Raw genomic sequence first — 27,905 nt, forward strand, 5'->3', positions numbered from 1 at the left:
TAGATTAATTGAGGATATCTGCTCAGCATAGACGGTTAGAGTGAAGGGTCTGCTTCCATGGGGGACGATATTGCATGATTTGCAATCACTGCCGTTCAGAATCCAGTGGATCAACTTGCATGCTTCTGGCCAAAGACATTCAGGTACCGAACTATACAGGTATCCTCAGGCCCTTGCATTGCAATGCTGATATGCATTGGAACACCTATCTCCTGTAGGTGATACAGGTAAGCAGTGCGTGAGGGAGAGTCGTCCGTCTCAGCTCTACTGCAGCAGCGGAATGAGTGTTGAAAAATCCCACTGTTCTGAGGCAGGAGAGTGAACAGGCTGAAGGTCACGGTGATACTGCAGCATGGCAGTGAGTGACGAATGGGTCCAACCAATGCCGCACGGAGGTGCCTAGAGCGGCGACTTCTAGATGTAGCACATGGAAATGAATGACCGAAAGATCAAAGTTGGAATTGCGATGGAACAGAACGCTGAGAGAAGGAAGAGGGAGCAGAGCGGGACCAGAGAGGCGAGCAGATGCTTGCATCACTCTGCACACTCTCTTTACGTTCCTTTCTGCTGCCTAACCTTAACCGGAGGACAACCGATATCCTTCAACATGACCTGCTCAGATTCGCTGCGATGGTGCTGACGCAGTTGGACGAATCTACCCCTGCAATTTAACCCATTCAGGAGGCAAGTAACAGAATTGTGAGGGAGAACTGGCTTAATTAAGATGCAGTGGGTATGTGATACCAAGTTTGGGCTTTTAATACGTGGAGCTTGTCGGAGGTGGGACTGACGGAGTAAACAGATGTACATTTTTAGAATCCCAGAGCCAACGAGATGCAATGATATTTGACCTCAACGTGAGAAGGCAGAGTAAACACAACAGGATTTAGGTCCTCGGGATCCTGTAAGGTTGGTGCTATTGCAAAGATTCATTGAATGACCTGAGCTTAAATGAAGAGAGGCTGAATCTAATTTCAGTGTATTGCAGTGAACAGTTTGTATCTATGTGTTGGTTCGAAAGCTTTCTACGTGCTGTATGCTTTATTACTTCGAAATGATTCACAAATATCTCGTGTCATTTCCCACCCCCCCCCGCCAGGAATTTGCCGTGCTTGTGTAAGGTAGATTCACGGCCCTTCCCGATAGCCATTTAAACTGGTGGCACACTGTTGTAAATTATAAATGTGCTTACTGAGATGAGAGGGAGATGAGTGTCAGTAGCGGATCAGTTTCGCTGCTGAGATCAAACGCGCGCCGGTCAGGCTCAGCAATAAATGGAACCGGTTCCCATAAAGCGAAGTTGCCTGAATCAGTTTTGTTAAATGTCTTCCTTATCTTGGGTTATAATTTCTGTTCGTTTACAAAACAAAACAGAAATAGCCCGAGATAATGGGAACTGCAGATGCTGGAGAATTCCAAGATAATAAACATAGCCTGAGTTTATTTAGCATCTTTTATCCCACCAGGACTTCCCAAAGCACTTTCACTCAGTGAAATACTTTTGAAGTGTTGTACAGGTCACAGACCTTCGACGGTGTGAAAATGACTAGATTTTTTTATTTGAATCCGTTTTGATAGTTTGATGCTATTTGCATCTAATTGAGGTAGATGGGCCTTTCATTTTCGAATCATATGCAAAGTATACCTCGTCTAACATGCTGTGTACCCTCAGAACTAACATGAAGCACTCCCGCAGAGCCGACCTTTCAGTAGTATAACACTCTCTAAGATCTGATATTCCAATAGCGGATTACTCCCACAATGTGACCTTACAATGCTGTTGTGCTCCCCAGCATTGTTCCTTCGAAACGCATTGCTCCCTGACTACTGCCTCTCTGACAGTGTAGCACTCCTTCAGTACTGCCCCTCTGAGAGAGCAGCACTCTCAGCATTGGTCCTCTGACAGTGCAGCTTTCCCTCAGCTCTGCACCTGCAACACTGCAGGATTTCTTCAGCACTGCCCCTCCAAAAGTGCAGCTTTCGCTCAGCACTGCCCCTCCAAACTAACTCACGTTTTTGTTTTAGAATGCTATGTTCATTTCTGAGAACCACACCTTAGTGAGGATATATGAGCCTTGGAGAAGGTGCAGTGCTCAGTTCACCAGACTGATGGTGTTGAGAAACATATCAGCCATGTTTGAATGGTAGAGCAGGCTTGATGGACTGAATGGCCTAGTTCGGCTCCTATATCATATATCTTATGATATCAGGCTAAACGAGTTACACTTTAGGGGCAGGTTACATAGGACAGCTGGCAAAATCCAAAAGAACTACGGATGCTGTAAATCAGGAAAGAAAACAGAAATTGCTGGAAAATCTCAGCAGGTCTGGCAGCATCTGTGAAAAGAAATCAAAGTCATCATTTCGGGTCAAGTGACTCTTCCTCAGAACAGAGGAAGGCTGGCTGGTGTTCTGTTATATGTACAAGATTAAGGAGTGATCTAGTTGCAGTGTTTAAGATTATTAAAGATTAAAGGTAGAACTCAGAAATAGGAAGGATGCAGTAACAATGTTGGGGCTGTACTACAGGCCTCCCAACAGCGAGCGTGAGATAGAGGTACAAATATGTAAATAGATAATGGAAAGGTGTAGGAGAAACAGGGTGGTGGTGATGGGAGGGTTTAATTTTCCCAACATTGACTGGGATTCACTCAGTGTTAGGGGTCAAGACGGAGCAGAATTTGTAAGGTGTGTCCAGGAGGGTTTTCTAGAGCAGTATGTATGTAGTCCAACTCGGGAAAGGGCCATACTGGACCTGGTGCTGGGGAATGAACCCGGCCAGGTGGTTGATATTACAGTAGGGGACTACTTTGGAAATAGCGACCACAATTCCGTAAGTTTTACAATACTCATGGACAAGGATAGGAGTGGTCCTAAAGGAAGAGTACTAAACTGGGGGAAGGTCGACTATACCAAGATTCATCAGGATCTGGGGATGTAGATTGGGAGAAACTGTTTGAAGGTAAATCCACATTTGATATGTGGGAGGCTTTTAAGGAGAGGTTGATTAGTGTGCAGGAGAGACATGTTCCTGTGAAAATGAGGACTGGAAAAGGCAAGATTAGGGAGCCATGGATGACAGGTGAAATTGTGAGACTAGCCAAGAGAAAAAAGGAAGAATACATGAGGTCTAGGTGACTGAAGACAGACGAAGCTTTGCAAGAATATCGGAAATGTAGGGCGAATCTGAAAAAAGGGACTAAGAGGGCTAAGAGAGGACATGAGATATTGCTGGCAAACATGGTTAAGGAAAATCCCAAAGCCTTTTATTCATATATAAAGAGCAAGAGGGTAACTAGAGAAAGGATTAGCCCACTTAAGGACAAAGAAGGAAAGTTATGCGCTGATTCAGAGAAAATGGGTGACATTCTTAACGAGTACTTTGCATCGGTATTCACCAAGGAGAGGGACATGACGGATGTTGAGGTTAGGGATAGATGTTTGCTTACTCTAGGTGAAGTTGACATACGGAAGGAGGAAGTGTTAGGTATCCTAAAAGACATTAAGGTGGACAAGTCCCCAGGTCCGGATGGGATCTACCCCAGGGGTCTGAGGGAAGCGACAGAGAAATAGCTGGGGCCCTAACAGATATCTTTGCAGTGTCCTTAGACACGGGTGAGGTCCCAGAGGACTGGAGACTTGATAATGTTGTCCCCTTGTTTAAAAAGGGCAGCAAAGATAATCCAGGTAATTATTGACCGGTGAGCCTGACGTCAGTGGTAGGGAAGCTACTGGAGAAGATACTGAGGGATAGGATCTATTCCCATTTGGAAGAAAATGGGCGTATCAGTGAAAGGCAACATGGTTTTATACAGGGAAGGTCATGTCTTACCAACTTAATAGAATTCTTTGAGGACGTGGCAAAGTTGATTGATGAGGAAAGGCTGTAGATGTCATATACGTGGACTTCAGTAGGGCGTTTGATAAGGTTCCCCATGGCAGGCTGATGGAGAAAGTGAAGTCACATGAGGTCCAGGGTGTGCTAGCTAGATGGATAAAAAACTGGCTGGGCAACAGGAGACAGAGGGTAGTAGTAGAAGGGAGTTTCTCAAATTGGAGACCTGTAACCAATGGTGTTCCACAGGGATCTGTGCTGGGACCACTGTTGTTTGTGATATATGTAAATGATTTGGAGGAAAGTGTAGGTGGTCTGATCAGCAAGTTTGCTGATGACACTAAGATTGGTGGAGTAGCTGATAGTGAAGGGGACTGTCAGAAATTACAGCAGAATATAGATAGACTGGAGAGTTGGGCAGATAAATGGCAGATGGAGTTCAATCCGGGCAAATGTGAGGTGATGCATTTTGGAACATCAAATTCAAGGGCGAACTATACAGTAAATGGAAAAGTCCCAGGGAAAATTGATGAACAGAGAGATCTGGGTGTTCAGGCCCATTGTTCCCTGAAGGTGACAACGCAGGTCAACAGGGTGGTCAAGGAGGCATATGGCATGCTTTCCTTCATTGGGCGGGGTATTGAGTACAAGAGTTGGCAGGTCATGTTGCAGTTGTATAGGACTTTGGTTCGGCCACATTTGGAGTACTGTGTACGGTTCTGGTCGCCACATTACCAAAAGGATGTGGATGCTTTGGAGAGGGTGCAGAGGAGGTTCACCAGGATGTTGCCTGGTATGGAGGGTGCTAGCTATGAAGAGAGGTTGAATAGATTAGGATTATTTTCATTAGAAAGACGGAGATTGAGGACGGACCTGACTGAGGTCTACAAAATCATGAGGGGTATAGACGGGGTGGATAGCAAAAAGCTTTTTCCCCCAGCGTGGGGGACTCAATTACTAGGGGTCATGAGTTCAAAGTGAGAGGAGGAAAGTTTGGGGAGATATGCGTGGAAAGTCCTTTACACAGAGGGTGGTGGGTGCCTGGAACGTGTTGCCAGCGGAGGTGGTAGACGCAGACAAGTCAGCGTCTTTTAAGATGTATTTGGTCAGGTACATGGATGGGCAGGAAGCAAATGGACACAGACCGTTAGAAAATAGATGACAGGTTAGACAGAGGATCTTGATCGGCGCAGGCTTGGAGGGCCGAAGGGCCTGTTCCTGTGCTGTAGGTTTCTTTGTCTTTGTTTTCTTTGTAAATATAGTAAAGAGAGAAAAGTATATTTACTCTGGCGGGGAATATATGACCTTAAGATTAGAGCTCGACCATTCATGACTAACGACAGGAAACACATCTCTATAGAGACAGAAGCAGGAATCTGGAGTTTTTATAGAACTTTCTTGTGGCTGTGGGTGAATTCAAACTTTCCAGACTCAGGTTGATGAATATTTTTGGGTAAAGATGTCAATAGATACAGAACAAAAGCAAATAAATGGAGTAGTAGGTAGACTTCTCATTATTTGAGTTTGTCCAAGCTGAAAGTAAATTAACTCTTCATTGTGCCCTGGGCAATTAAAAATGGGGAATAGACACTAACCTAGCTGGCAATGCCCACGTCCCATGAATAAGGAAATGGTTCCACGTTTTGCACAAACTTTATACTAAGGAATTTGATTATAAAGAAGGAAGGGTACATGTCATCCCCAATCTCTTGGCTATTTTCTCTTGATCCCAACGGTGAGTAGCACTCAAGATATCTGGTAGCTTGGCAGCTGCAGTGGATGTTCAGTACAGGGTCTTTCTCTGCTTTCACAGAATCACTGAACTGTTAAGGTGCAGAAGGAGGTCATTTGCCTACTGTGTCTGCTTTGGCTCCAAACGCATTTTAACTTCATGCCAAGTCTCCTGTGTTTCCCTATTACCCTGCACATTGTTTGTACTTAAATAACAATCCAATGCCCTGTTGAATACTTTAATTGAATCTGCTTCCACCACATGTTCAAGCAGTGCATTCCATTCCCTAACTACTTGCTGACTGATAAAGATTTTTTTTCACCTTATGTTTGCTTCTTTTGCAAAACAGTTTAAAATTGTGCGCTCTGGTTTTGGATCTGTTTATGATCAGGTACAATTTCTCCCTGTCCACCACATCCAGACCTCTCGTGAGTTTGAAAACTTCAATCAAATTTTGTCTTAGCCATTCCAAGGAAAGCAGTACCAACTTCTCCAACCATTTCTCTCGACTGAAGTGTTTTATCCCTGGAACCATTCTCATAAACCTCTCCTGCAGAGTCTCCAATGTATTCACATTGTTCCAATAGTGTGGCACACACAACTGTACACAATACTCCAGCTGACGTCTAAGGAGTGTTTTATCCAAGTTCATCACAACGTCACTGATCTAATACTCTTTGCCCCTGCTAATGAAGCCTAGAGTACACTGTGCTTTATCTACCATTCTCTCTACATGTCTTGCCACCTTTAATGACATATGTACATATACATCCAGTCAAAGTTCCCTCTCAGCTATACAGTTCACATGTATTTACAGCCACTCAAATGTTTCACACACAGTGATCGGTGTGGGCATGCTGATTGTGCCATTGATTTCCAGCTCCAGAATTTGCTGCTGCATGTGAGGTTCGGAGGCCCACACAGCCATAAGAAAATTAGAGAGAATGCTGCTCTGTTCCTGCACACTGTTTAGAATATTACCCTGTATTTTATGACATGTTTTGCAGCTGTGTATTACCTCTGACTTCTTTCACCCTTTGCAGCAATCCACCAAAGCTGATTAGCACCACTTATGCTACAATATTACAATGAGGCTAGGCAAGGTGCGAGACGCAAGGTAAGTCCAGGGATTGAGACAATGTTCTTAGCATTATTCCACACTTTTAGCCAACTAAACTAATTAGCCACTTAAAAGGAAGTTGATATGGATATCAGCGCTGATTTAGTTATGGGGCAGAGCAGGCTGTATGGGCTGAATGGGCTTGTCTGACTGTGCTTTTTTCAGAATCATCCCATTGCAGTACTTCAAGCTCCCGTTTAACATCACATTGTCTCATGCCAAACTCCTCAAATTTGGAATCTCTAAGTTAAACTAATTTATTAGAATGTAAACTGACCACTGACCAGTGATTAGAAATATAAACTGACAATAATGGTGTGTGCCAGAGAACGCACTTTTTTTTTTAACAACTCCAAGGTTAAACATGAAACCTTGTGGTATTCATTTTTTGGTATGACAAGGTTATGTAACAGTTGGAGAAGCTGGATTTGATACTTTTTTGAGAAAAGCTGGCACCAGATGCCTCTGGTTTAATAATAAAATTGCCAAGCATCATCTTTTGGAGTTGAATTACAGTTTGTCACAGAAATGAGAGAGGAAAGTTGCGGTCAGACGTCCAAAGAGCTTGCAAGCTAGACTGGTCTCTCGCTGTTGCTCTCTCTCTTTCTCTCTCTCTCTCTACCCTCTGTGAGGGAAAAAGAAACTGGAACACTTGGAAAAGAAGAGCTTCTAACTGAAACAAAGACTTAGGTCTAACCACCGGGCTGTCAGTTTGAGGATCTCCTGCAGCTTACAACAATGTGACATCATCGCTAGAAAGCAGAATAACTGTGAAAAGGTCCTCTCACATTCCCAAGTTACCACATTACTGTGGTTTGGACTCTTGATACATAGACGTTTTACTTTGTTTTCTATCCATGATATTTCTACAGAAACTGTCTGTCTCATCTGCGCCATTTATGAATGAATATGTGTGAATTTGGATTTAGAAAAGATACACTTTAAGTTTGCATCATGAAAATCAATGATCCATTTCACCACTTGTTGAAAGATAAATTGGTTTCTCATAAATAGGTTTTATTTTTCTGTTTATCAACAAAACTTGGTTGTGAATGTATTTTATCTTAGATCGTTACTAAACTCAAGCAAATTAGCCTCCTTAGTGATTCAATTGATCATTTAGACTTTTCTGACACTATGTGGACTAGTGAGGGTTGATTAGCATCACTCTCTTCCCATGATGTCATTATGAGATGAAAATACTGCCAGCTACAGTTCAAATCAGGATTTTTAGCTTACTACACTTGAAAGAAAATCAAGAAATTCTAACTTAAATATTCTTTGGCTTTATTTCTGTAGGAGAGTGTAGAAGATGGAGAATCATGGGGAAATTGAAGAGGCGACAGCTCATCCTCAGAACCTCTACACCATCTTGCTGCTGGTTCTGGTGTTCTTTGTGATGGGGCTCACGGGTGTCCTACTTTGTCACATCTTGAAGGAGAAGGGCTATCACTGCCGGACATCACAGGAGATGGACACAGAACAAGAGGATACTACTTCACCAGAGGGTCAGTGCCATTTAATAGGCCATTTTTTGTTTTAGTTTCCTCTTTTGTCATTCCTAAAGAGGCTGATTTGCAGATGGATCTCAGTGTAGAACAATAACAGAAATTGCTGGAGAAACTCAGCAGGTCTGGCAGCACACGTGGAGGGAAAGCAGATTCAACATTTCAGGTCCGGTGATCCTTCATCAGAACCTTGTTGTTTTGTTTCAGACTGCCGGCATCAACAGTTCTTGGCTTTATTTTAGTGACATCAATGTAGATGTTGTCTGTGTTCTTAGTTAGGGTTTCCATGCATACAAGGGTGTCATTTGCAAACTGAACTCCCACGGATATATGTCATCATCTGTTATCCATCATAGAAGCACAGAGGTTAGGAGAAGGAGTAGGCCATTTAACTCCTTGAACCTGCTCTGCCATTCAACATGATCATGGCTGATAGCCAAGCACAACACCTTAATCTCTCCCTCCCCATTATATTCCTTGATCCCTCACAACAACGATATCTACCTCCTTCTTGAAAACACAATGTCTGGCCTCAACTACTTTCTGTGTTGGTAAATTCCACAGGTTCACAACCCTCTGGGTGGAGACATTTCTGCTCATCATAGTCCTAACAGCTTTTTCCCTTTTCCTTAAAAGTATGACTGCCTAGTTGCCATTACCGAATGATGGTATATAATTGGGTGGGGATATGGACAGACCTCACAACGAAGCGGGCACTGCCTTGAATATGTTACTACCCTTGATGCACCATCTTCAGTAACATTTTTACCGATTGTTAGACTATCAGTTATCACTCGGTGGTTATTTCACTGTCTTCCGAGTCTGAGGATATGTTTCAATGTTTGATACTTGAGCATAAGCACATAATCTAGACTGGAACTCCTGATGCCAGGAATTGGACTCTCGTGGGAGCTGTACTGAGGAAACACTGCTTTGTTGAAGAGGCAATTCTGAGGGGGTACTGCAGTGTTGGAGGACAGTACTAAATGACCATGCACTGTCAGAGGGTCAGTACTGAGGGACAGCTGCACTGTCAGAGGGCAATACTGAATGAGAGCTGCATTGTCAATGGGCAGTACTGAGGGAGCACTGCACTGTCAGAGGGTCAGTACTGAGAGAATGCTGCACTGTCAGAGGGTCAGTACTGAAGGAGTGCTACACTGTCTGAGGGAGTGTACTGAAGGAGGCTGCATTATAACACTGATTACATTTCATTGGCTGTTAACCGTTTAGAATATCCTGAAAGGAACTCGAGAAATGCAAATTTTTAATTTCTCAAATACTTAGTCCACCAATCACCTTTGTTCACAGATATTCAGGAGATTAGCAAATCGAACCAGGATACTGTTGGACAGATTGTGCAGTGCATCATTGAAAATGAAGGTAAGCATCTTCAAAGGGGCAGAGATTCAGCTCCTGCTCTCAGACTCTTAACAGAACACAATAGACAGTAGACAATAGTTGCTGGAGTGGGCCATTCGGCCCTTCGAGCCAGCACCACCATTCATTATATTCATGACTGATCATCCACAATCGGTATCCTGTTCCTGCCTTATCCCCATAACCCTTGATTCCACTATCTTTAAGAGCTCTATTCATCTCTTTCTTGAAAGTATCCAGAGAGTTGGCCTCCACTGCCTTCTGGGGCAGAGCATTCCATTCATCCACCACTCTCTGGGTGAAGAAGTTTTTCCTCAACTCTGTTCTAAATGGCCTACCCCTTATTTTTAAACTGTGTCGTCTGGTTCTGGGCTCACCCATCAGCGGAAACATGCTTCCTGCCTCCAGAGCATCCAATCCCTTAATAATCTTATATGTCTCAATCAGATCCCCTCTCATCCTTCTAAACTCAAGTGTATACAAGCCCAGTGGCTCCAATCTTTCAGTATATGATAGTCCCGCCATTCCGGGAATTGACCTCGTGAACCTACGCTGCACTCCCTCAATAGCAAGAATGTCCTTCCTCAAATTTGGAGACTAAAACTGCCCACAATACTCCAGGTGCGGTCTCACCATGAACTATGACCCTGTCTGGGAGGTCACTCACAGAACTCAAATTTTTTTTTGAATTGAATAGAACTTGCTCTATACTGTCTGCTAATACTTCCATATTAGGTATAGCATGTGTTACCTACAAAATAATGCTCCCTCAAACAGAAAATGCTTGAGAAAAGTACTCAGCAGGTTGAACAGTATCTGTGGAGGGAGAAACAGAGTTAAGATTCCAAGTTCAATTTGACTTCTTCAGCACTGCTCCCTCTACACTGTCCCCATGAAACACTCCCAGGGCAGGTATAGCATGGGATAGATATAGAGTGAAACTCCTTCAAATCTGTCCTCAAACACTCCCAGGGCAGGCGCAGCAATGGTTAGATGTAGAGCAATGCTCTCTTCACACTGACCCATCAAACATACTGAGAACAGCTGTAGCTTGCAGTTATATAGGGAGTAAACCTTTCCCTATACTGATGCATCAAATACTCCCATGACATTGTAAAGCATGGACTAAATGCAGAATTAAGCTCCCTCTAAGCTGACCTATCAAACATTCGCAGGGCAGGTTCAGAATGGGATTAGATACAAGTAGAGCTCCTTCTGCAATGCTGTACTACGGAGGAAGTGAACTTTAATGTGGCAATGGGGCATTTTCCAATGAGTTACATTTCTGGACTAAAAATCCAGACGATTGACTCCCTCTGGGACAGTTTGAGAATTTGAATTCAGCTTTTAAAATCTGAAAATAAAAAGCACATGACTGTAAAAGTGACCATGGTGCTGTCAAATAGTTACTAAATCCATCAGGTTCACTCACACCCTTTTAGGAAGGAGATCTGATGACCTTACCTGCTGTGGACCTATAAACTGTCCTACAGCATCATAAATGACTCTTAAATGCCCTCTGAAATGGTCAAGTAAATCCCTCACGTATGTCAAACTCAGGGATGGTCAATAAATTCTGTGTTTGTAATTTTAAGCCCAAGGCAAAACTTTGGGGTCATTTATAAACAGTTTTATACTGTGAAGGGGATAATTGGATCTGTTTGGGTCAAACCTGCTCACTTACACCCAGTTTGGACTCTGCCAGGGTCACGCAGCTCCTGACCTCATTATAGCTTTGGTTCAAACATGGACAAAGAGCTGAATTCCAGAGGTGAGGTGAGAGTGACTGTCCTTGACACCGAGGCTGCATTCAACTGAGTGCGACAAAAAGGAACGCCAGCAAAACCGGAATCAATGGGAATAAGGTGGAACAATCTACGATGGTTGGAGTCATACCTGGAACAAAGGAAGATTGATGTAGTCACTCACCTCAGCTGTGGAACATCTCTGCAGGAGCTCTTCATGGTAGTATCCTAAGCCCAACCACCTTCAGCTGCTTTATCAATGACTTCTCCTCCATCATGAGGTCAGAAGTAGGAATGTTCGATGACTGCACAATGTTCAGCACCATTCATGCCTCGACAGATTCTGAAGCAATCCATGTCCGAATGTAACTAGACCTGGACAATATCCAAGCTTGGGCTGAAAAGTAGCAAATAACATTTATGGCACAAAAGTGCCAAGCAATGACCATTTACAATAAGAGACGAGCTAAATGTCTCCATTGACATTTAATAATGTTATTAAAATTGAATTCACCACTATCAACATCCAGAGGACCACCAGAAACTCAACTGTACGAGCCATATAAACACAGTGGCTACAAGAACAGGTCAGAGACTAAGAATCCTGCAGCAAGTAACTTAATACCTGACTTCCCAAAGCCTATCCCCCATCGACAAGGCCCAAGTCAGAAGTGTGATGGAATACTCCTCATTTGACTGGATGGGTACAGCTCCAACAACACTCAAGAAGCTTGACACCATCCAAGAAAAAGCAGCCCAGTTGATTGCCATCACATCCATAAACAATCACTCCCTCCGACACAAGATTCTCTGCACAAATTCACCACAGATGCTCAGACTGAGCCTATGACCACTTTCATCTAGAAGGACAAGGGCAGCAGATACATGAGAATGCCATCACTTGCACGTTCCCCTCTAAGACTGTAAGAAATTGGAATGGGCATATTCTACACAGCCTCTCGAGTCTGCTCTGCTATTCAATAGGATCATAGATGATCTGATATTCCCATTGTCCACTTTCTAGCCCTGTCCCTGTAGCCCTTGATTCCCCTGATCAAGAATATATCACAACCCCAAATATAAAGGACTCTACCCCACTACCCCCGGTTCTCTGGGGCAAGAAGGTCCAAAGCCTCACAACCTTCTGAGAGAAGGAATTCCTCCTCTTCTCAATCTTAAATTAGCATCCATTTATTCCGAGACTATGCCCTCTGGTCCTCTACTGTTCTATGAGGGGAACATCCTCTCAGCCTATATCTGTCAAGCCCCTTAAGAATCCTATATGTTTCAATGAGATCGTCTCACTTTCTTCTAAATTCCCGTGAGTAGAGTGTTATGAAGTTGTGTACCGTTTTAATGAATTGGAAGGCAGGAAGTTAGAATTTGTTGGTAAAAATGACTGGAGGCAAAAGAGTGCTGTGGTCCCCTTAAGACCTTGTGCTTTGTCTGTGCTTGGAAGTTTACAAATGCTGGTTCACCCAGAGTGCCCGAATGGAAATATTTTGTACAGAACAGCCCAGTAGCATTTTACCAAGACAAAAAATTTGAATTTGGCCAATTAATTTAAACCAAACACTGAGATACAGAAAGCCAATTGAATTTCAAACTGATGGTGTCGACAACCTATCATTACAGGTACATAAGACAAGGGCATTTGGAAAATCAGAGAGTCATCTGCCACTTGTCAAAAGTTAGCACCATTCAGCTCTCAGAGAACGCCCATCTAATTAATCAAAGGTGCCATGGTATTTTAGCTTAAAGTTCTCACTGAAGAAATTATAGAGCTAAAACATCCCTGATAGCAGAATTAGCGGAAGAAAGGCGTTTGTGAAGAAAGCAGAGAAGATAGAATATTCCAGAAGGCAGTCCGTGAGAACTTGCAGAGATTAAATTTTAATTGTTGTTTTCTTATTAATTGGCTTTATTAAGTGGGTCTCTGTTTATTTCGGTAGACTCGGCAGAATTTAGACCAGTTAGGAAGTAATTAATAATCTAAAAGGGAGTTGTCGGTTTGTTAGTAATTTCGATAATTTAGTCATTGTTGGGTTAAATAAATAAATTGTTTCTTTTTTCTGGTGAAATGGAGATGAGGGATTTTCTTTCTTTTAACCACTCTTTTAATAGATAATGAGGGGACAGGCAAGCTTCTCTGGGTGTTTTGAGGATAATTATTAGAGGGGAACCTCTAATCTTGTCATGGAAGGTTAGAGCTTGTTTTTTAGTTTAACTATCAGAGAGGTTCGGCCATTCCCTCTCCATAACAAGAGATCAAAACTATCTAATATTTGTTCATGAGACAATCCCTCTATATTCGGGATCGGCTTAGTGACCCTTCTCTGGACTGCCTCCAACGAAATGATTATATTTCCTTAAATAAGGGAACCAAAACCGCTCTCAGTACTCCAAATGTAGTCTCACCAGCACCTTGTACAGCTGCAGTGAGATTTCCCTACTCTTATACTCCAACCTCTTTGAAATAATTACCATGGAATCATAGTGTCATTGAGTTATACAGCACAGGAACAGACTCTTTAGTTCAACTTGCCCAATCTGACCATATCCCTCTAAACCTTTCCTATTCATGTAGCCATCCAGATGTTATAATTGAAACTGCCTCCACCATACAAGCACCACGCTCAATTTCCTTTTAAATCTTTCCTCTCCCACCTTAAACCTATGCCCTCTAGCTTTGGACTCCCCCACCCTGGTAAAAAGACCTTGTCTATTCACCCTATCCATGCCCCTCATGATTTTATAAACTTTTATAAAGCCATGCCTCAGTCCCTGACACGCCAAGGAGAAAAGCCTCAGCCTATTCAAACTCCTCCTATCGTTCACACCCTCTAATCCCGGCAACATCTTTTCTGAAACCTTTCAAATTTAACAACTGTCCTATAGCAATGAGACCAGAATTGAAAGCAGTATTTTAAAATGGTCTAACCAATGTCCTGAACAGCTACAACGTGACATCCAAACTCCTGTACTCAATGCACTGACCAATGAAGGCATGGAGTGCTTAATCCTTGATTATTCTAAACCAAAAAGCAAGTTAAAGTCTTTCATAGTTACTCCTGGTCATAAAGTCCATTGTGTAAGCAAACAATTTCCATTAACACACTCGGGAGGGTTGTACTTTCCTAACATTGACTTGGTTGAGTCTTTCTGGACGGACTCTCTGACCTTGTTTTTAAACCTCTCCCATAAGTAAACAACCATATGCCACTAGTTTGAAATCCGAATATTAAAAAGTAACTTGATTATATGAAAGTCACACAAGGTTTTATCACAAAAGACGCTGACACCAACCACTCTTGCATGCTGTGATGCAGGCATTTGAGATCAACAGCCTCACCATAAACCAGAGATTAACCGAGGTGATTGTGTTTAAAGTAGAAATTGTGGAATAATTGGAACTCTGCCAAATTCTTTTGAACTTACTTGGAGTATTAACTGTATTCCTTCAAGAGAGAACTTAACCTATTTTTGGCTTGGAAGGACACCCCAAAGAAACACAGAAATAAGTGCAAGAGTAGGCTGTTCAGCAATTCAAGCCTGCTCCGCCATTCAGTGTGAGCACGGTTGATCCCTATTTGCTCTTTTTCTCCACACCCTTTGATCCCTTTGGCCCTACGAAATAAATCTAACTCCCTTCTAAAAAAAAATTGGAAGTTTTGGCCTCAACTGCTTTCTGTGGCAGAGAAATCCATCGGCTCACCACTCTCTGGTTGTAATTTGGACAAGTTGAATGAGTGGCCAAATGCACGCATTTTCGGCAGATTATTATCTGAATTGCAATAGATTGGGAAATGGGGACGTGCAATGAGTCCTGGGTGTCCTTGTGCACCAGTTGCTGAAAGTAAGCAGGTGCAGCAGGTGGCAAAGAAGGCAAATGATACACTAGCCTTCATCAATGGAGGATTCAAGGACAGGAGCAGGGATGTCTTCAGCAATTGTACACAGCTTTGGTTAGAATGCATCTTGGGTAGTGTGTGCAATTTCAGTCTCCTTTTCTGACAAAGGAATGTTCTGAGTCTGAAAGGAGTGCAACAAAGGTTCACCAGACATGTTCCTGGGATGGCAGGATGGATGGATGAGGAGAGACTTGATTAGTTGGGATTATATTCACTGTAGTTTAGAAGAATGAGAGGTCTCTCACAGAATATATAAAATTCAAACAGGACCAGACTGGGTAACACAAGAAGAACGTTCCCAATGGTGGAGTCCAGAACCAGGAGGTCACAGTCTAAGGATAAGGGCTATACCATTTAGGACTGAGATCAGCATAAGTTTCTTCAACCAGAGAGTGGTGAACTGATGGATTCCTCTGCCACAGAAAGCAGTTGAGGCCAAAACTTCCAATTTTTTTCAGAAGGGAGTTAGATTTATTTCCTAGGGCTAAAGGGATCAAAGGGTGTGGAGAAAAAGAGCGAATAGGGATCAACCGTGTTCACACTGAATGGCGGAGCAGGATTGAAGTGCTGAACAGCCTACTCTTGCACTTATTTCTGTGTTTCTTTGGGGTGTCCTTCCAAGCTAAAAATAGGTTAAGTTCTCTCTTGAAGGAATACAGTTAGTACTCCAAGTAAGTTCAAAAGAATTTGGCAGAGTTCCAATTATCCTCTTCACAGTTCAATCTCCTACCTAGTTTAGCGCCATTTGCAAACTTAGAAATTACATTTAATTTTCCCATCTAAATTATTAATATATATTGTGAATAGCTGGGTTTCAAACACTGATCCTTGCAGTACCCCAATAGTCACTGATTACTTGGATAAATACCCATTTATTTCTACCACTTGTTTCCTGTCTGCCAACCAGTTCTCTATCCATGTCAATACACCAGCCCCAATCTCATGCACTTGAATTTGACGTGCTAATCCTTTATGTAAGACCTTACCAAAAGCCTTCTGAAAGTCCAATTAACTCACATCTCCCTAATCAACTCTACTCATTATGTCCTCAAAAATTCCAGTGGATTTGTCAAGTGTGATTTCCCTTTTGTAAATCCATGCCAACTCTGCCCAATCCTGTCACTGTTTTCCAAGTACTCTGTTGTTAAATCATTTCTAATGAACTCCAGTGTGTTTGCTACTACTGATGTCAGGCTAACAGATACATAATTCCCTGTTTTCGCTTTACCTCCTTTTTTAAATTGTGGGGTTACATTAGCTACCCTTCAATCCATAAGAATTGTTCTAGAGTTTGGAGAATCTTGAAGGGTGAACACCAATGCATCCATTGTTTCAAGGATACTTCATTAAATACACTGGGATGTAGATTATCAGCCTCTGGGGGTTTATTAGCCTTTAAACCCATCAATTTCCCAGCACCACTTCCCGACTAACACTGATTTCCTTCAATTCATTACTAGGCCATGTGTTCCCCAGTATTTTGGAGGATGTCATTTTTGTTCTTCTTTGTGAAGACCGAACAAAAGTATGTATTTAATTGGCCTTCCATCTCTTTGTTCCCCACTGTAACATCCTCTGTTTCTGGCTGTAACGGACCCACAATTTGTCTTCACTAATCTTTTATCTCTTTGCCTATCTATAGAAGCTTTTACAATGAGTTTGTGTGTTTCCCACAAGCTTATTTCCCACTTTCCCCTCTTATTCAATCCCTTTATCCAACTTTGCTGATATGCCTCTTGTTTCTACCCCACACACACCCTCCCTTCCCTCCCCCCCACAAGAAAAAGAGTATATACTCCAGGGAAATCAGAACAAGAGTAATCGCTTTCATTAATTCCACTCACCCAAATAGATCAGAGAAAAATGTCCCAAATGTTTCCCCCAAGTTGTTTTTTCCTTTCCTTTGCCTTTACCAGGTGATCACTTGGTGGTGAACAGGACGAACACCGTATATGGTGTGAAGGTCAAGGTATTGTGATTGTGAGGGACAAGCTGAAGGGACAGGAGGAGGGCCTTGACTATTATTGCCTGTTTTGTTCTTATTTAGTCTTGGTGATATCTTCTGTCTTTGTGCTGTTGCCCAGCTAACGTGGAGGCTCTCAATGAACTGCTAAGGGAACATGAACAGGTGAAACCTCCAGTACCCAGGTAAGAAGAAAGAAGGATCCTAATGTGAGTTAGCTCTCAAGCATTTTATGTACCATTCCTACCTCTGTCTCCAAAATGTGTCTGTTCAAAGTACTTGTGTAGAAACATTTTTAAATATTTCTATCTTGACAAACATTATCAATAAAGACAAGGACAAGTAGCAGATAGGACCATAAGCTTGGTCAAAGAGCATCTTAAAGCAAAGGAGAGCGAGGTAGTGAAGGAAAGAGAGGGAATTCCAGAGCTTGGGTCCAAGGTGGATGAAGGCGCAGCCAGCAGTGTTAGAGTGATGACTATTGGGAATCCTTAGGAGGCTGGAATGCTGAGGAAAAGCACAGAAATATTGGAGTGTTATAGGTTTGTTGGATTTTACTGGGATGAGGAAGAATTAGACCAGACAGGAACAGCAAACAAGGATCAAAACTTTAAAATTTAGGTGGTTCTGGACTGTGAACCAACACAGGTGAGCGAGAGTGGGAGAGGGATAATTGAATAGGTCTTGTTATGATTTAGTCAGCAAAATTTTGTATGGGGATGGAGAAAATACATTTTATAATTTATGAAAACAGGCACAATTATAGAAAAAAAAACTTACGTAGTGGAACTAGAACCTTGCTTCTATATCACTGATAAAGAGTTCATGATTTTCCTTGCTTAATTGAGATGGAGAGTCTGAATTCCCTGTTTAAGCATCATGAGCCTCACAAATAGGGCAGAATTGGAGAGTCAATGCCTAAAGTTACACTCACAAGGCTCCAAGAGGCTAGTTCAGGCCCTGGAGCTCAATACTTGGCTGTCCCAAGTCAGAATGCATAGCATGTAATATTTAGAATCTAGATAATTTATGTTGGAAATGACAATTCCCACAAGTTAAAACTTACTAAGAGTAAATAAGGAAGTCACGGCATATTTTCACCCAAAAGAAAACCAACTTGAGGAATAGATTGGCTGAGAAGAATGTTGTATATTTAAGGCACCTTGATGTCCTTGCTGTGGAGTTCAACAAAATAGCAGCATTAAGGAAGTACCAGAGTACACTAAATTAAAACAAAGACCTGGAGATCCTGAAGATCTGAAACATAAGCAGAAATTGCTAGAGAACTCAATTTCTGTTTTTGCACCAGAATTCACGGTTGGAGGGATCATGCTAAGGAACAATAGCACTGTTGAGATGGATGGTACTAATTGGATTGCTGGAGTTTTGAAGGAACAGCACTGAGGGAATCCTGCACTTTTAGAAAGTAGTACTGAGGGAGCACCATTCTGTCAGATAGATATACTGAGGGAGTGCTGCATTTCCAGAGGGGCAGTACTGAGGAAACGTTGCACTTTCAGTGCTGGGGAAATACTGGAAAAGCACTACATTGTCAGAGGACAGTAGTCAGGGATGCCTGCATATCAGAGGGTTAGCTCTGAGCTATCTCTGCACTGTCAGACTGGGACAGTGCTGAAGGAGCACTGCAATGTGAAAGGGACAGCAATGAGGGAGAGATGAACTATGCTATCTTTTGGATGAGACATTATAACCAAATCCTATCTTTCCTCTCTCAGGCAAATGTAAAAGATCCCATGGTATCACTATGAAGAGAAATGGGTATTTTTTTCCCCCCCAGTGTCCTGGGAAAATCTTTATCCCTTAACTATCAACATTAGAAACAGCAAGTCTGGTCATTATCATGTAAGTGTAGTCAGAGCTTGTTGTGCAGACATTAACAGCTGTGTTTCCTTTATCACAATGGTGACTGCATTTCCAAAGTACTCAACTGGCTATATCAGAGATAACAAAGTGTGGAGCTGGATGAACACAGCAGGCTGAACAGCATATTAGGAGCACAATCAGACACTTGAGATATGCTGAAGTGGTGAAAGGTGCTGTAGAATTTTTCTCAGATTAATCTGCATCCAATCAATTTGATATCAGCCCTGGGCGTGTCTGATAGGGACAGCCTATTGGGAGCTTTACGCTCTATCTAACAGCATGCTGTACCTGTCCTGGGAGAATTTAATAAGGCCAGTGTAAAGGAATTTTTACTCTGGATCTAATCTTGCATGGTACCTGTTGTGGGAATGACTGACAATGTAGAGATAGCTTTACTTTCACTTGAAAAGCGTAGAGGGAACTTTACTCTGCAAATCATCCTGTGCTGTCCCTGTCCTGGGAGTGTTAGACATTGACAGGGTAAAGGGAGCTTTACTTTCAGTTTAAAAGGAATTGAGGAAGCTTTACTCTATCCAACATTTTGCTGTACCTGTATTAGTGGTGTCTGTCGGGGACAGTGCAGAGAGAGCTTTACTCTGTGTCTAACCCTGTGCTGTCCATGTCCTGGGAATGTTTGGTGGGGACAGTGCAAATAGAGCTTTACTCTGTATATAACCCGGCACATCCATGTCCTTGGAATGTTTGATGAGGACAGTGCAGAGGGGCTTTAATCTGTATCTAACCCTATGCTGTCCATGTCCTGGGAATGTATGATGGGAACAGTATAGAAAAGCTTTACTTTCAGTTTAAATAAGTTCAGAAAACTTTACTCTTTGTCTAAGTGTGCTGTTCTTGCTCTTTATTTTTAGTCCAATATTCCCTGAACCAGTTGTGACAAAAGCTCCTTCCCTGATCCCTCACCATCACACTGTACATTCTGTGGCAGCAGGAAGTGCTGGATCAGCCTGTTTGAGCTGCAATCAGAGAAGGAAGAGATCTGCAATGCAGATGCACAGACGGGCCAAAGAGACCAAGAGCAGGAATCACGGAGTGGAGGTCACTGTCCTGTCTGTTGGCAGGTACAACAAACCACAACTTCCTCAATCTCTACCTCATTGCAGTGAGGAAACAATCTCTGGTGTTTGGGTTAACACATTGCAGAAGCCAAAAGATTAACTGATAGGAGTTCTTTGGCTCCATACTGACTCTGCAGAATAAGACAGGACAGAGGAAGGTCATTCAGCTCACCATGCCTTGGGAATGAGCTGTCCAATTAGTCCCATTCCCATTCTCTTCCCCCATGGCCTTAGGGTTTTTTCCACAACTATAATTGATCTAAAAATTCATCTCCAGCACTTTCGGTTTCTATTTTCTAATTAACTAATGACTTTTAAGAGGAGAAAATCTGCCATCCTTACCTGGTCTTGCCAAGACTCCAGACCCATAGTAATCTGGTTGAATCTTAACCACCTTCTTTAGTGGCCAAGCAAGTCACTATACAGCTCAGAAACAGTCCACGCTGACCATAATCCCAAACTAAACTAGTCCCAACTGCCAGTTCAAGAGCATTAAGAGATGGGCAATAAATTCTGGCTGAGCAAGTGATACCCATCTCCCGGAAAGAGTAAAAAATATGAATAAGTCTAATATGTACCCTCTCTAAGACCTTGCCATCCTTTTGAAGACGCGGTCTCTCAGAATTGGATAGAACAGTCTAGTTGAGGCCTAATCAGTTATTTATGTAGTTTTAACACAATTTTGGTGCTATCACACTCTATGCCTCTCCATATAAACAAAAGATAACTTTTTTGACATGCTATCTGGTTACTTCATAAATTAATAAGTTATGTCCTCACCTAGAGACTGGGTTAAGGATTCCTGTCCCATCACACCCACTGGTCCTACAGCTCATGGCCACTGTTTCTCCATAACACCCTATTCACCACCTGCCCTCAGCTGGGCTGCAGTTCCGGTAGCTCCCAGGCTACATGCTCATCCTCACTGTGTGGTGCTGGGACTCAACACTGGTCTGTCACTCCCTGAACTGGGTTTTAGGGCTGGTCACCCACTGACTGGGCTGGTCTCTGGATTGGTCTACAATATAACTGCACATGTTTGTAACTGATGTATTACCTCTGGCTGAAGGTTTCGAGTTACCCGTGTTGAGAAGGGTCAATGGGCACAGGAATTGAACAGGTTACCTGTGATTGAAGCGTGTTCTGGAGGTCATTCAGTCACAACACAGACAGAACCAGACTATGAGAAACACATGACCCATGTAAGCACAGCAAATGAGGGGACAGAAAAGGTACGTTGCTGTGTATCGTGAGCTGGGGTGCCCTCAGTCTCATTCGGCTCCTGAAATTGCCCTCTTGAAATCCCTGACCACCCTCTTATCCTGCCCTACACCTCTACCTCAAACCACACATTACTCCATCTCATTCAGTGCTCATTCCATTCCCTTCACCCCCAGTTCCCTCCCTTAAGCACTCTCCTGGCCTGGTTGGTGACATATCCTCTTTGTCATTCTGTGAACAATGTCAGTGGATGACTGAGTACAGCCTTCCCATCTGACAGAGGATCTGCAAATAAGGAGATTAGATTCATAACTTATTTTGTATTCTTCTAGGAGTCTGATCCTGCCCAGCTGTGACTCTGGAACTAGCTTCTCACAGGTGGGTTCTCAAGTAGGTCATATTTTGGAAGGAAATTTTTAAAAAATGATTTATTTGAATCATTATTGCTCGATCTGTGGCCCTTGCTGAATCTGTCACCTTCTCATTCTCACTTTATCTCATTACTTTTCTCCCTGCCCTTCCTCTTTTGTCGGCAAAACATCGAGGGCCAAAGGGCCTGTACTGTGCTGTAATGTTCTGTCTATCCGTCAAACCTTTCCCCATCACTTCTTTTTCTCTGTCACTCTCTCTGTAAACATTCCCTTATAATCGAGTTATGACAGACATGTTTGCTGCAAATGATTGAGTAAATTTGTGATGTGAGTAAATGTGTGCAATGCAAAGTACTCAGCTGGATGAAGGAATGGTTCATTGTTCTCTCTGGAATGATGTACAGATAAACTGGAGAGTATGCGACTGTCACTGTCATCATGTGTGTCACTATAGCTGCATGTGCATGTGTCTGTGATGATATCACTGTCGCTCTGATGTTAAGTGACTGAGCGGTGCTCTCTGTTCTTTTTCAGGGCTCTGTCTTCCCTTCTGGACAAGGCCCAGACAGCCAGTGACAGGCCAGAGATGATAATACCAAAGGCCTAGATTGATCTCAGCACTAGTCCCCAACTCTGACCCCAGGAGGAGCCTCATGATCAAGGCTACATTGTCCCTCTGGTCCATCTCACACTCTGCACTTGGGAGGTGCAATCACCACTTCTCTGAGTGCAGCTGGGAATCTAGCACCAGATAAAGAGCCAGTGAGGCAGAAAGATGGTCAGCAAGCTGGGGCGCCATTGGCTGATCTGATTGTAAACTCAAATCCATGTTGCCCTAAGAACTTGGAGACAATAAGGACTGCAGATGCTGGAAGCCAGAGTCTATAGATGTGAGGCTGGAAGAGCTTCCTTTGTTAACATTTCAGCCTGACTGAGATCTCTGAGACTGTGCTGAGCATGGGTGTGGATGGGAAGGGGAAATGTGGGGTCTCATCCCAACCTGAACAGATTGCTTGTCAACTTGTCCACTCACCTCAATGCAATACTGTAGTTCAATTCTCATCAGTTCCAAAAGAGGACTTAAGAGAAATGAGTGTGTGCAGCCCAGACCTGCACAGATCTCTTGCACACTCTGCTGGCATTAGTCAGCAATGCAGTCCTTTCTCACAGCTGGTTCACAGATACCCTCTGGGAAGAAAATTAATGTTCAGTGACATTGAATCACTCATTACAGTTTTCTGCTGGAAATAATTAGACCAATCCCAGACAATGAGGAACCCTGAGGCCTGATGCATTAGAACAATGTAAGAGGCAGCGAGGAAGAAATGCCATCTTAAAAACACTTGCATTTCTGCATTCTTTCATGACATCAAAAGCATTCAGAGACAGCGAAGTACCTTTGGAGCATACTGATTGTGGGAAACACAGCACGTAGCAAACTCCCACAAATGGCAATGTGTGGTACTTCCCAAATAATCTGTTTTACTTTAAAGTAAAATTAAGAACTGCAGATGGTGGAGTTACGAAACAAAAAACAGAAATTGTTGGAGAAACTCAGCTGGTCTGGCAGCATCTGTGCAGAGAAAGCAGACTTAACATTTTGAGTCCAGACACCTTACTTCAGATCTTCAGTTGGTGTCTGTGCCTTCAGACACCTAAGCCGCATGCTCTGGAATCCCCCGTTCTCAGACTCATTTTCAACTGTTGAGTCACTAATTCAGACCTACCCCTTTGACCAAGCGTATGGCCACATTGCTCCATATAGCTTTTGTGGCATATTGGTGGTGTCCCTAGCTCTGGGCCAGAAGATCTGGGGTCAAGTCACACCTGCTCCAGAGGTGTATCATAACATATCTGAACAGGTTGATTAAAAATATCTTTGGCCATCTGACCTCATGTCTTCTTAAGTGGCTTGCTTTCATACTTAGTTTTTAGAAAGCCCCTGTAATGACGCCTGAGATGTTTCATTATGTTGAAGGTGCTTCACAAATATAAGTTTTTGTTGAAAGGCAAAAAGCAAGCACAGAGCAAAATAAGCAGTCAGTTTGAAGAGTGACACCTACAGAGGTAGGCCATTCAGCCCATGAGGCCTTTGCTAGCTCTTTAAAGAGCTGTCCCACTTCCCTCCTCTTTGCCCCATATGATGGATAAATACTTAAAGAGGGAAGTTCCCACTTACCTCGAGAAATTTATTGTCGAATCTGCTTCGGGTGCCCCTTGGTTCAGGTTTCATTCTGAGCTCGATTTGCCTGATGGGCCAAGTCAGGTTTCACTCACAGAGAGTTGGGAATCGATCTGACCAGATCACAGCAGGCTCAAGTATTGTAGCTCCAGCTTCAGATGTCAGCTCCTACTCTACTTGACAGCCATTATACGAACAAGTGAATTAAGAGCTGTATTAAGCCATACTTTATGATTCTATTGGCTCTTCAAGCCTTCTCCACCATTTATTAAGATCATGAGTGTTCTGTTTGAGTTCCAAATTCTGATTAACAGCATGATCTGTATGATAAGCGAGCAGTTCAGATGGTTAAACAGCCTCTTCCTGTCTATGTGTGCCCAGTTCTGAACTGCTCAGTTTGTTCTAAATCTTTTCAACTGCCCCAGTTCTCCTGCCTTGGGCTCTCCCCTCCAGCTTCATGTATTTCCAGCACCTCTTGCATTGTTTTCAGGGTGAGCTGACCGTTTGCTACAGAGCCTTAACTCACACCAGGGATCTGACCCAGATGTGGCCAGCTTGGGATAGCTTGAGGGATTTCCAGCTCAGAAACAAACCGATTGCCTCAGCTGCTCCACTGTTCTTCATGCTCCACACAAGCTTCCTCCCATCCCTTTCCATCTAAATCCTACCAGCACATCCTTCCATCCCTTTCTTCTTCATGTACTTGTCTAACTTGCCCCAAAATGTAATTATGTCATTCACTTCAACTATTTCCTGTTGTAGCAAGCTCCACCTGCTCATTACTCTGTAGCTTTAGAAGTTTATCCTAATTTGGCCTTTATCCTATTGGCTTCATTGATGACTTTTTTTTAAACATATGGTCCCTAGTTCTGGCCTCCCCATAAGTGAGACATCTTCCTCATTCCCATTCCTGAAAATCAAACTCGATCATAAGATGAAAGGCTAATAACAAGAAGGGAATTGACAACATGCACAAGGCATCAGAATGAACTGAAGATTTATTTACATGCTTTTATTTACATTGGAGTGCTACAGTTGACAGGGCTAAGTGTGTTTTCATCCAAAAGACTCTCCCTCATCGCTTCTCAGATAATTCAGCACCCCCTCACGACTGTTTCTCTGACAGCTGCTTTGATCCACTACTGCTGCCCCGACAATGAAGCTCTCCCTCAGTACTACATCTCTGTCAGTGCGACCCTTCCCCACTGTTGCTTCCCAGATGATGCAGTACCTCTTTAGTGTTGCAACTCTGACAGGGTAGCCCTCCTCTAGCACCGTTTCTCCTCAGCACTGCCCCTCCAACAATGCAGAGCACCCTTGGTACTGGAATGATTATCCTGGCTTAGATTTATGTTGCAAAACTCGGGAATGACTTCTGACCAGAGTCACGGCTGATCCTGAAAGCAACTTTGTCATCTCAACCCTAAATCCCTGCAGTTCCCCAAATTTGGTCTTTGTCGCATGTCACACACTCAAAAGCTTAGTTTGAAGTATGTTGTTGGTTTATTATTCCTGTACAATGTGCTTCCAGATTCAGATTTGATTAAAAAAAAGACACTCTCTCCACATTCTGAAGCTGAGAAAGAAAGGCTAACATTTCGAAAGCATCTTTCACAATGGCAGGATGATCCACTGTCCTTTATAGCCCAATGAAGTACTTTCTTCAAACCTGGTCACTGAAATAATACGTGAAACATGAAAGCCAATTTATACACAGCAGGATGCCACACACAACTGTAAAATAAATAATACAAGTTTATATATTGGTTAAGAGGGATACATGTTGTCTGGGACAATGGGAATTATTCTCTTTTCCGGTATGTTGTCAAAAACTCTGCGCTAAGCACACTGCATTTTTCCCCCTGCAGGCTATTCGGCCCCTCAAGCCCTCCCACCATTCAATGAGATTGTGGCTAATCTGATTGTGGCCTTTCCTGCCTACTCCTAATAGCCTTTGATTCCTTTGTTCTTGAGCCAGACTAAACCCCTTAGAAAGACATTCTTCCCACAATGCTTCACTCTGAACCACCTTCAATCCACCTCATTCACTCCTGCTCCTGTCAGAAAGCCAGCACCAGGGATGTTAAAATAAAACATAAAACAATTCTGCTCCCCTACTTTCTCCCTATATCTACCTTTTCTTTTCCAAATACTTATCCAGTTACCTGTTGAAAGGTACTGTATAATCTGCTTCCAGGCAGTTCAGTCAACAACTTGGTGGCCTGGCATATCTCCTGCTCTATCATTACCATCATGCCTGAGAATCAACCCTAGTTCAATGGAGATTGCAGGAAGGCATGCCAGGAACAGCACCAGGCAAACCTAAAAATGAGGTGTCAACTTGGTGATGCTACCAAACGGGATTACTTTCACATGAATGGTGGTGGCCAATTAAACAGGTAACTAGAGAAGGAGCCTCGACAAGCAATCCCCACCCTGTTTGACAGGGAACACAGCACATCAGTGCCAAAGATAAGGTTGAAGCATTTATAACAATCTTCAGCCAGACATGCCAATGATCCATTTCACCTGCCAGGCTCCAACCAATGCAACACACTGCAATGTGATATCAACAAAATATGAGCAGGAATAGACCATACAATTCTTTGAGCTTATTCTGCTACTCAATGAGATCATGGTTGATATGTAGTCTAATTGCATATACCCATATCCTTTATACCTTTGGTTAAGAAAAATTTACCTCGGATTTAAAACTAACAACTAATTCAGCATCCACTACCATTTGTTGAAGAGAGATCCAAACATCTCCCACCCTTTGTGTATGGAAGGGCTTCCTAACATCTCTCCTGGATGATCTGACCCTCCATTTTAGATCATGACCCCTAGTTTTAGAATCTTCAACCTGTGGCTATAGTTTATCTTTATCTATCCTGTCTTTTTCCATTAATATACTGAAGACTTTGATCAGATCACCCTTTAACCTTCTAAATTGTAGAGAAACCAGGCCTAATTTGTATTCTCTACTAATAACCTAATCCCTGAAATCCAGGTGTCATTCTTGTAAACTTCCTTCTTAACGTCTGGTGCCCAGATCTGCTCACAGAACTCCAAGTCATAGCTAGTGGGAGGCGATGGCCTAGTGGTATTATCGCTGGATTGTTAATCCAGAGACCCAGATAATATTCTGGGGGCCTGGGTTCAAATCCTGCCATGGCGATGGTGGAATCTGAATTCAATAAAAATATCTGGATTAAGAATCTAATGCCGATTGTCAGGAAAAACCCATCTGGTTCATTAATGTCCTTTAGGGAAGGAAACAGCCATCCCTACCTGGTCTGGCCTACATGTGACTCCGGGCCCACAGCAATGTGGTTGACTCTTAACTGCCCGCTGGGCAATTAGTGATGGGCAATAAATGCTGCCTGGCTAGTAATGCCCTCTTCCCATTAAAGAATAAAGGGAAAAAAAAGTGGGGTTTAACTTCTGCATCATTGTACTCCAGTACCTCTAGATATAAAGGTCAGCATCCCATTTGCCTTCCTGGTTATTTTCTGCACCTATTCATGACCTTTTAAATATCAATGCACCCGAACCCCTCAAAATACAAAAAACACTGGATACTGCAAAAGCTATGGGCCTTAATATTTCAAACAATAGTGCTGAAGACTTGTGTTCCAGAACTTTCTGCACCTCTAATCAAGTTGTTGCAATACAGCTACAATACTGGCATCTACCTTGCAATGTGGAAATTTTCCATGTATGTCCTGTATACAAAAAGCAGGGCAAATCTAACTCAGCCAATTACTGCCCCATCAGTCTATTCATAATTGTCTGTAAAGTGATGGAAGGGACCATCAACAAGTGCTACCAAGCATCACTTATTTAGTAATAACCTGGGTTCCACCAGGGCTGTTCAGCTCCTGATCTCATCATAGCCTCAGTTCAAACTTGGCAAAAGCCCAACTCCAGAGGTGAGGTGATGCCCTGAGGACATCAAGTCAGCATTTCACCAGGTA

General features: G+C 42.9%; 1 protein-coding gene across 5 annotated transcripts; it reads left to right on the forward strand.

Moving 5' to 3' along the window:
• The first annotated feature begins 347 nt into the window (after positions 1–347).
• Positions 348–27,067, forward strand: LOC125458108 (RELT-like protein 2). Of its 5 annotated transcripts, none has more exons than XM_048543002.2 (9): positions 348–684; positions 6,611–6,684; positions 7,987–8,195; positions 9,507–9,578; positions 17,316–17,379; positions 19,948–20,157; positions 21,224–21,386; positions 21,708–21,753; positions 22,281–27,067. In XM_048543002.2, exons 3-8 carry the CDS (start codon positions 8,000–8,002, stop codon positions 21,729–21,731), a joined length of 729 nt encoding a protein of 242 aa, XP_048398959.1. In that variant the 5' UTR covers positions 348–684; positions 6,611–6,684; positions 7,987–7,999; the 3' UTR covers positions 21,732–21,753; positions 22,281–27,067. The 5 variants fall into 5 exon arrangements, with proteins under 5 accessions (XP_048398959.1, XP_048398958.1, XP_059506555.1 ...); XM_048543001.2 differs by having other exon boundaries at positions 670–909; XM_059650572.1 differs by lacking the exon at positions 21,224–21,386 and having other exon boundaries at positions 670–909.
• The last annotated feature ends 838 nt before the right edge of the window (positions 27,068–27,905 follow it).

Source organism: Stegostoma tigrinum, chromosome 13, assembly GCF_030684315.1.
Source record: "Stegostoma tigrinum isolate sSteTig4 chromosome 13, sSteTig4.hap1, whole genome shotgun sequence".
Lineage (NCBI taxonomy): Eukaryota > Metazoa > Chordata > Chondrichthyes > Orectolobiformes > Stegostomatidae > Stegostoma > Stegostoma tigrinum.

Bases quoted from the DNA above. Each gene is read 5' to 3' on its own strand.
- LOC125458108 (XM_048543002.2), top strand. From the start codon at position 8,000: ATGGAGAATCATGGGGAAATTGAAGAGGCGACAGCTCATCCTCAGAAC. The intron at 20,158-21,223 runs GTACAACAAACC...CTCTGGCTGAAG, and splicing joins ACTGTCCTGTCTGTTGGCAG to GTTTCGAGTTACCCGTGTTG. The intron at 21,387-21,707 runs GTACGTTGCTGT...GTATTCTTCTAG, and splicing joins CAAATGAGGGGACAGAAAAG to GAGTCTGATCCTGCCCAGCT.